Source organism: Psammomys obesus, unplaced genomic scaffold (assembly GCF_907164565.1).
Source record: "Psammomys obesus unplaced genomic scaffold, mPsaObe1.curated_primary_1811, whole genome shotgun sequence".
Classification (NCBI taxonomy): domain Eukaryota; kingdom Metazoa; phylum Chordata; class Mammalia; order Rodentia; family Muridae; genus Psammomys; species Psammomys obesus.
In genome coordinates this window covers 4869907-4879038 of record NW_026591918.1, presented here as the reverse complement: position 1 = coordinate 4879038, position 9132 = coordinate 4869907, and the positions used below count along the sequence as shown (strand labels likewise).

General features: G+C 48.1%; 1 protein-coding gene across 1 annotated transcript in view; it reads right to left on the bottom strand.

Moving 5' to 3' along the window:
* The window catches only part of Arhgef3 (Rho guanine nucleotide exchange factor 3), a 227377-nt gene that overhangs the window by 172129 nt on the left and 46116 nt on the right, over positions 1 to 9132 (bottom strand). The window contains exon 2 of the mRNA XM_055612423.1: positions 3813 to 3879. Coding sequence (XP_055468398.1) covers positions 3813 to 3879 — 67 coding nt within the window. The remainder of the gene's footprint in view (positions 1 to 3812; positions 3880 to 9132) is intronic.

Genomic DNA, 9132 nt, shown 5'->3' with positions numbered 1-9132 from the left:
AAAAAAAAAAAAAAAAAAAAAAAAAAAAAAAGGCCACAGGCAGGAAGATGAGACAGACCCAGAAAGTGACAAAGCCAAGAAAGAACATACTCCTGGACAGGGCCATGTCTGAAGGCCACCCTCCTTGGTTTACTTCAGTCTCATAGACATCAATTCCCTCTCCACTTGAGGTGATTTACATGGAGTTTGTCACCTGCGACCAGAGTCCTGCCTGGGACTTAGTCCTGACTAAAAGTGAGAATGCTGAGGCTCTGATGTATGTCCTTCTAAGCCCCAGAGTCTCAAAATGGCTCCCAAAGACTCAGCACTAGAGAAATAGCCACGATAGAGTCTGAACCGCCTCTGGCAGCTCTGGCTGAGCTGTAGTGCCTCCAGCAGGGCTCTGTGGGCAGCAGTGCCTGGCCGAGAATTCCCCAGCTCATCTACAGACAGGAGCAAGACCCTCACAGTTCTGTGGGCCAGAGAAGGGACTCTGTAGTTAAAGTACCTGCCCAGCAACTAGAACTTGGATCCCTAGACCCCACAAAAACGCCTGACTCTAAGTTCAGCCTTGTAAGGCAGAGACAAGGTAGAACAGTACTACTGAGCTCTCTGTCAGCCAGATGGCCCTTTCTTGCCCCCCCCCTCCACTGGAACACACCCTCACCCACACACCCCCACCCACACACCCACACCCACACACCCACACCCACACACAGTCAGGGGGTGCAGGAAACGATTGAGCTAAGAACTTCCCCAACCCGAAGAGGAACAACTGTGCCCAGAAGAGCCACACACCCCTCAGGGTCCCTCCTCGCTGCCCTTCTCTTTTCTCCTGCTCCTATCCTGCTTTCAAAGTCCCCACCAAGGCCTCTGACAGCCACACAATGCCCTCAGTGTCTGGCTGTGAATGCATTGGCAGTACCCTGGGTCGGATGAAAGATGGAGCTGGAGACACAGTAGAATGAAAGTGTGGGGAGCGCAGTGAAGGGCTTGCTAACAATGGCAACCTGGGCCTGGGCTCGACTACTCTGTGAGCAGACTGAATGCTCAGGACTGTACCTCCCCACAGATGAAACTCCTGTTGACGCAGCTAAGAAAGAGCACACACCTGATGCTTTTAGCCCCAGTGTTGCCGCTTCCCAGCAAGATGAGGAGGTTGCTGTACAGTTTGCTCCACAAGGCCTTTGAAGCATTGCAGTATCCCTCTCGGATCTTCAGCTGCTCCCAAACCCCAGAGCTTTCCTACATGTCATCCTTCTTCACCCCTCATCTAGAACAGCGTGGGTCATCTCTCCAGCACCCTGTCTCTATACCTCAGCCCTGCTTCCTAACAACTGCCCAGGACCTGGGTGGGTGCCCTCAGCGTCCTTTTCCTACACAAGCTAAAGAACAGCAGAATCGCAAACAGTTACAGTGTAACGGCTCTTTCTACCCCATAGACAAATACAGAAAATTTGCTAGCGCACAGTTCTAGGACCGTCCCTTCTAAGCAAAGAAGGAAACCAAGTGTCCCAGGATGGCTGTGCTCTAGAATCCCACCCTGGAGGAGCGTGCACAGCTCAGTCTATCAGGCCTGAGACTGGCTTGCATTACAGATCTGCACCACCAGATAACTCCACAAGGGGAAGGTTTTCCTCCTGGCACACAGGGTCCTTCATAGCAACATGGGGCAAGCCCTGCTGTGAATGAGATTGCTTGCACTCTCCTGTGTCTCTCCAGGCCCAACACCTTTCCCTCTGGTCTACCTTGATGCCAGGTTGTCTGACTTTTTCAAGAAGCCCCAAAGCCAGAAAAAAAAAAAAAAATCAAAGAAAGAACAAGAAACCAAGACACACACTGCCACTGGCCCAAGTACCAGTTGAAATTTAGTCATTCATGCAGTGTAACAAGTTGAGAAATTCTTACTGATTTATTGATTTTGCAATGTTGGGGATCAGGCCTAGGGCCTTGTGTATGACTTCCAGGTGCTCCGCCAGAGGCTTTTTGAAATAGGGTATCACTAATGTAGTGACACCAGGCTAGACTACATTACACATGATCCTCTTGCCTCTGCAATTTATAGATGTGGGCCTCTAAACAAATTTCCCAAGAGGGACCAGATAGAGACATCTCAAGATCATAGACAGAAAAATCAACCCGGCTGGTCTGTCCCCTGAAGCGTGGGAGTTCATGTGCTAAAGCCGGGATAGTCCCTCTGCAACTTGGGGTGGCTTTCTGTCCTGTGTACCTGCTACTCTTAGCTAACAACACTGAAGAGCAGGAGCACACTGAAGAGGAGATAGATAAGAACGCTGAAAACAAGGCCCTCAAAAAGACCGCCTCGCTCACAGTCCAAAAATGACAACAAAGGCCAACTTCCAAAGTGTGTCTAGACTGCGTAGTCAACAGAGACTCTGGGAAATGCTGCAGATTCCATTAACTCCCCCTCTGAAGTCTCCAGACATTAACCTTTCAACTGTCTGACACATCCTGCAGTGAGGAACAGGCTTCCCGTGGCTCATTCAGCAAGTGCCAAATTTACTGCCCCTGACACGTGTTTTTATCCCTGGATAGTCACAATCATCCACTGAACGCACTCTAGAAACGGAGATCTCATCCATAAAAACACGAACAGCAGGTCCAAGACCTCCTTCAGCCAGTCACACATCTACCTCCGAGGTCAGGGCAGCCCTCCTCATGCTGGGTAAAAAGTGTGCTGTAGCCCACGTGAAAAGAGAATCCTGGGCCAGTGAGACGGCCCAGCAGATAAAGGTGATGTCACCAAACATGACCTCTGTTCAATCCCAGGACCTAGATGGTGGAAGGAGAGAACTGACTTCCACTTGCAAGCTGTCCTCAGATTTCCACACATGCCCATGCCACATGTACACCCATAAATAGGTAGGTAAAGAATACTTAAATTAGTGCCACTTCCCACAGTTTTAATAAACGGCTGCCATCTTTCCAGTTTTAAAGTGCGACTAGAGCCAGTCAGAACAGATAGAAATAGTATTGACTAAAGACTTGAACCATGTTTAATAGCAACATGTGGGTTTTGTGCAGGATAGATGCCATTTGTTCCTTCAACAAACCAAGCATTAGTCCAGGCCTAGATATACAGCAGAAAACAAGAAATAAACGAGGTCTCGGCATGCTTCCATTTGGGGCTTCCAAGCTTCCAAGTTACTTCAGCAAGTGCCTAACTAAACACAGTGAATAGACATGCAGGGGTACCTGGGGGGCTCTTGAGCCAGCTTCATAACAACTTCCCAGAGAGGGTTCGGATGACATAGATGGGCCTGGAACAGCAGAGTGGCAGTGCTGGGCAGAGGAGCCTCATGGGCAATTTCCTGGGGATGAATGAACTCAGAGTGTTCCCTACAGAGCCAAGAGTCGCCACCTGAGTAACGTGGGTCCTCCAAGGGCTGTGACTATCATCATCCCCCTCCTATCAAGGCAGATAACGTCACCAAGAGGAACCTTGCCTGCCTGGCCCCTCCTGCCTGGCCAGGAAGAGTGTGCTGTTTCGAGAAAATTCCGTGAGTATGTTAAACCTTTGGAAAGCAAACTGCCCTGAAGGCTTGCACCTGCATTATCACTAAGCTGGCACATTCCTCGCTCTCTTTTCCTCCACTCAAAGGAGCGCAGGAGCACAGTGTGATGCTCTCTGAGGAGATCTTGACATGTTCACAGGAGTTTCCTATAGCCACATGCTCTGTGTCCAGAGCAGGTGAGGTCATCCATGCATGGACCCAGAGGTGCTGTCCCCAGGAGAAACTTGGGAGGAGAGTGAAGTACAGCACACTACACCACGCCCCCACCAATGGGCCAGGACCCCTCAGGACACTTACCCCTCTGAAATTCCAGGCTTTGGGAGAGGGAAACATGGAGAAGTTGTTCTGCCTCGGCCGCTTGGGTCTAGAAGAGAAAAGACAAACGTTACTATTCAGTGATTAGATTCATAGGGGAAGTGCTGCCTCCAAAGATGAAAGGCAGCAGGATGGTCCAGGGCTCTTTAGGAGACTTTCACCCCAAGACCCTGCTTGGACCCCAAGAGAAAAGTCCTAGAGCCCCACCAAAATCAAATCTACAGCAAAAACCAGACACAACCAAGGACACAATGCCCCATATGGCTCCTTCTTTCTAACATATAAATGATTCCCAAATGGACACCGTCAGGTGACATAATGTTCATGGCTCTGATTCAGACAAGAACTCTCCTTCATTACAAACAGGCTGAAAAGTTCCAGTGTCTCCCCAGAGGCCACACAAGTTCTAGGTTTGAATTTTTTTATTATTATTTATCACTTTGTACCCTGGCAGTAGCCCTCCCTCACCTCCTCCTGGTCCCACCCTCTCTAACTCTTTCCACCCGACGCCCCTTTCCTAGTCCACTGATAGGGGAGGTCCTCCTCCCCTACTATCTGACCCTAGCCTATCAGGTCTCATCAAAGGGGAGATGATCAAAGAGCGGGCCACTGAGTCCATGTCAGAGACAGTCTCTGTTCCCCTTACTAGGGTACCCACATGGAGACTGAGCTTCCATGGGCTACATCTGAGCAGGGGGTCTACCTCTCCATGCATGGTCCTTGGTTGATTCATCAGTCTCTGCAGGACTCTCTGAGCCCAGATTTTTTCTCTCTGTTAGGTTTTAATCTTTTATTATACTTACTTATTGTGTGTGGAGGGTTCAGTGTGCCATGGCACATAATTGCAGGAGAGGAAAACTTGTGGGAATAAGTTCTCTCCTGCCATGTGGGTCCTAGAGATCAAACTCGGGTCTTCGGGATTAGCCACCAAGTGCCTTCACCTGATAAGCCAGCCCTACCATATTTTTTTTTAAATAAAAACATTTTCAGGCAAAATAAAAGATATGAATTTGATGGAAAAAATCTTTGCACGATAATAATGTAAACAAAATTGTAAAAACTAAAGCACAAGAGGGAATTCTGTTTGTGAGTAGGAATGAGCAGAGCAAGCCTGAATGTAGATGGAAAGGGCTTTACCACAGAGGTTTATCAGCAGAAGGGGGAAATGGCTACACAAGTCCCCATTTCTGAACCATACATTTACTCCTTTACTCTGGGTTAACAATTCTCACACCTGCTGGCCTGCTCCACTCCCTCCCTTCCAGCCCTCTGGCACCCCTGCTTTGAGATTCCCAGCATCCCCTGCAGTGTCTGGGGCACTGCTAAGCTCACTGCCCCCTTGTGCTTTTGCTTCCCGCTACCAGTGTGTCTTCAGAGCAACTTTCCCCAGTTCAGCCTCTTAAAGGAGACCTGCCAGGCTAAGACGAAATGCAAGTTCTGAGCAGAAGAGGAACCAGGTCTAAGTTTTCAAAGTTCACACTTAGTGCAATATGAACAAAGCTCTAAGAAACAACACAGGGCAGATGGTCCTGCAATGACCCTGACGAGGAATGGCAAGAACTTAGGCCAGGGATAGCAGAAGGTATTGGATGAGAGACAGGTGAGATAAAATAATTAAAGATGCTCTACAATTTCTAGACCCAACTGGGAACAGAGAGGAAGTCTGTGGGGAGAACAGAGTTGGGACAGAACCCAAAAGCAGACACATCACACTTAAAATGTTGGAGCCCTTGGGGTGGGGCTGAGGATGTGCAGATGGATACAGGGGCCAGAGAGTGTTCCTGAGCAGTCAGTCTGAAAACACAGAAAAACCCCTGCCGAGACAAGAAGGCACTTGAGGCAGGCAACACTGTGTGGGGACAAACAACAGATGTCCTTCGAGGAAGCCAGTGGAGCACCGGGTGGGAGAAGAGAGAAACATTCTTATACAGGCACGAGAAACCCAGTGACTCGCCATGGGGATGTTAGTGGTGCCGAGGGCAAGAGCTGAAAGACTCTTGTCCAAAAGTGAGGGGAGGGAGCAGTGTTATTTGTACAGAATGGGACTTGACAGAGATCCTGATTATTGGTGAGTCCAGTGAAGTCTTCACCATGACCTCCTGAAGCAGGCACGCTGTTTGTTGTCTTTTTATAATCCACTTGGAGAGTCTGAAGACACTCCTGAATGTCCGGCAACCCCAGCCAACAGTGCTCCTCACTCTGGCAGTACCATGGGAAGATGAGCTGCAGGTCACAGCCCAGCAAAGAGAACATCTTCATGTCCCTCCGGAAAGAATCATCAGTTTTCTAATCTTTAATTAAGCTGCAGCAGACTGTCATTTTTCTAAAGCTCTGCCTGGGGAGCCCCAGTTCTTTCCTGAGTGTGTGTTTTTCTAACCAGAACTCTATGTTCGGACTCTCCCTCCCCTCAGGACCCTAGAGAGCTGCTCCCAGTTTGTGTGGAGTAAGACACCAGAGCACTCTGCTCCGGAGGAAGACACAGGATCTGGGCACGGCCCCTCATCCTCGGCAATGCTGGCCTTTCACCTGTACACATGGGAATCTCAGAGTCTGTCTTAACCACAGACAGTTGTTCAGGTTTCCTTTGAGCAAACCAGCAACTGTGGAGTGCTCACGGTGTGCCAGGTACTGTCCTAACTGCCGATTAAACATTAACTCATTCTGTCTCCAAAACAATCTGATGAGCAGCTACTATCGTTATCCCTACCTCACAAATGAAGAAACCAACGCTTTAACACGCTAAATTATTTGCCCCAAAGCACAAAGCTAATGGATGGCAAAGTCACGGTTTGAGCTCAGGCAGTTCTCCATCTGAGGTGCACAAAAGAAACACATGATAAAACCGCAGAAAGAATAAATATTGTAAAAATATTACCAAAAGCGGTTTTTCCACCCAAATCTCAATGGCATTCCTCACTGAACTAGAAAAAAAAAAAAAAAAAAAAAGCAAATAAACAAACAAAATCCCCAAACCCTGAAGTTCATACAGAAGCTCAAAGGCCAACCTTAGCAGAAAGAACGGTGCTAGACGTTTTCCAATGTCCAACCTCAAATTATACTATAGAGCCGCTGTGACAAAAGCAGCACGGCACTGTCACAGAAACAGAACAACGGAGTAGAAGAGCCAGACGGAAACTCACACAGTTACAGAATTAAGAAACACGCACTGTTTGTTTATTGGAGGGGCTCCCACAGCACACTGGTGGAGGCCAGCGAGCAAGTGTGTGAGGTGGTTCCCTCCTTTCATCCTGTGGGTTCAGAGACCTAAGTCACGGTCTCTGCAGCAAGCTCCTTCACCTGCTTGGCCAGCTTGCTGGCCCCAAGACTTCAATATATAAGCACAAGCAAGGACTCTCTGAGAAGGACTCTAGCAGCACAAAAAATAGTTCTCAGAGGGCTGCTGAGATGGCTCAGTGGTTAAGAGCACTTGCCGCCCTGCAGGGGACCCGGGTTTCGTTCCTAGTGCTCACACGGTGACCCACACCGCCTATTAAGTCCAGTTCCAGATGATCTCCTGTGCTTCTCGTACCAGGTACACACGCAGTACACAAACAGGCATGCATGCCCTCAAACATACACATAAAATAAAAACATCTGAACAACTGAAAAATGGGCTTATATTAAACTGGACAGCTCGGCAAAGGACAACGGCCAAGAGAAGAGACTGTTCAGAAGGGCCCTGGTTAGTAACTACGAAAGTTTACTACCCAGATACACAGAGCTGAAAGGTACACACACCCCATCCAGTGAAGACACGGCTAAGTGAATACAAACTTCTTCAAAACCGAAGCATGAAGGTGCTCACCGTCCTCCGCCATCAGAGAAATACAAATTAAATCTGCTTTAAGATTTCATCTGTCCCAGTCAAAATGGCTGTCATCTCAAGAAAAGAAAGGAAGCACACTAAAGGGGATACACACCTTTAGTCCCAGAACTTGGATAGCAGAAGCCTAGACATTTCTGAGTTCAAGGCCATGCTAGTCACTATAGAGTTTCAGGCCAGGCTGGGCTAAATAGTGAGAAACACAGACAGACAGACACACACACACACACACACACACACACACACACACACACACATAGAAAACAGAGGAGGAGCTGCGAAAGTGCTTGCTGTGCCGGCGTGAGGACCTGATTTCACAGCACCAGCAAAGCACCCATGCAGACACCCGACATAGAAGCCCGCTTCTGTAACCCCAGCACTGGAAAAGGGGAAAACCGGCTGGAGACACAAACACACACATGTGAACACACGTGCGATAATAATGACAAGAAAAGACAGGCTAGCAGTCTTACAGGTTTCCCACACTTGCAGATGGAGATCCACAAAAGCTGGGAGTGTTGGCCTGCACACGCAGCCCCGGCTCCCGGGGAGGCTGAGGCTGAGGCTTGAGGTCGGAAGCTCAGGACTACACTACACCACACAATGAAACCTTATTTTAAAAAAAATCATAAAGATTAACAGTTTTTCTGAGTGCACATTATAGTTTACGTAAAGCATCGTTTTTCATGGTTTTTGTTTTGTTTTGTGTAAGGCAGGAGACAGTCTTAGGCTAGGCTGAAATGCGCATGCGCAGCCGTAGCCAGCGCTGAGGGCTGATTACAGACATGCTCCGCAGGCTTGCACTTCTTTTTTCCTAAGGGCTAAGGGCAAATTCCAGGGTCTCGTGCATACTAGGCAAGTACTCCACCACTGGCCTACATTCCCAGCCCTTTAAAACCTTCATGGCTGACTTTTCTGACTATTTTAAAGGAATTTAGAGCAAGTAATTCTTAGAAAGTAATTTTTAATCACTATGACGGGCTGAAAAGATGACTCAGCAGTTAAGAGCATTTAAGGACTCAAATTTGTCAGAAGTCCTAACTGCCTGTAACTCCAGCTCCAGGGGATCTGGTGCCCTCATTTGGCCTCTGTGGGCAAGCATGCACACCCACACATCTACAGCTCCCCAACACACCCCACCTCCCACACATGTACATACACACACATAGATACACACACACACACACACACACACACATCTACCTACCTACAAATAAGAAATAAAATAAATCTTAAAAATCACTATGAACTCAAACTATCTTTCTGATTTTTTTTTTTTAGAAAAATAATAAAAGGAAGAAAGCAAAACTGTCAAACTATTTCTAAACCATAAACAATAAGAATGGAGATGTGGAGCTGGAGAGATGGCTCAGTGGTTAAGAGCACTGGCTGCTCTTCCAGAGGTTCTGAGTTCAATTCCCAGCAACCACACAGTGGCTCACAACCCTCTGTAATGTGATCTGATGCCCCCTTCTGGCA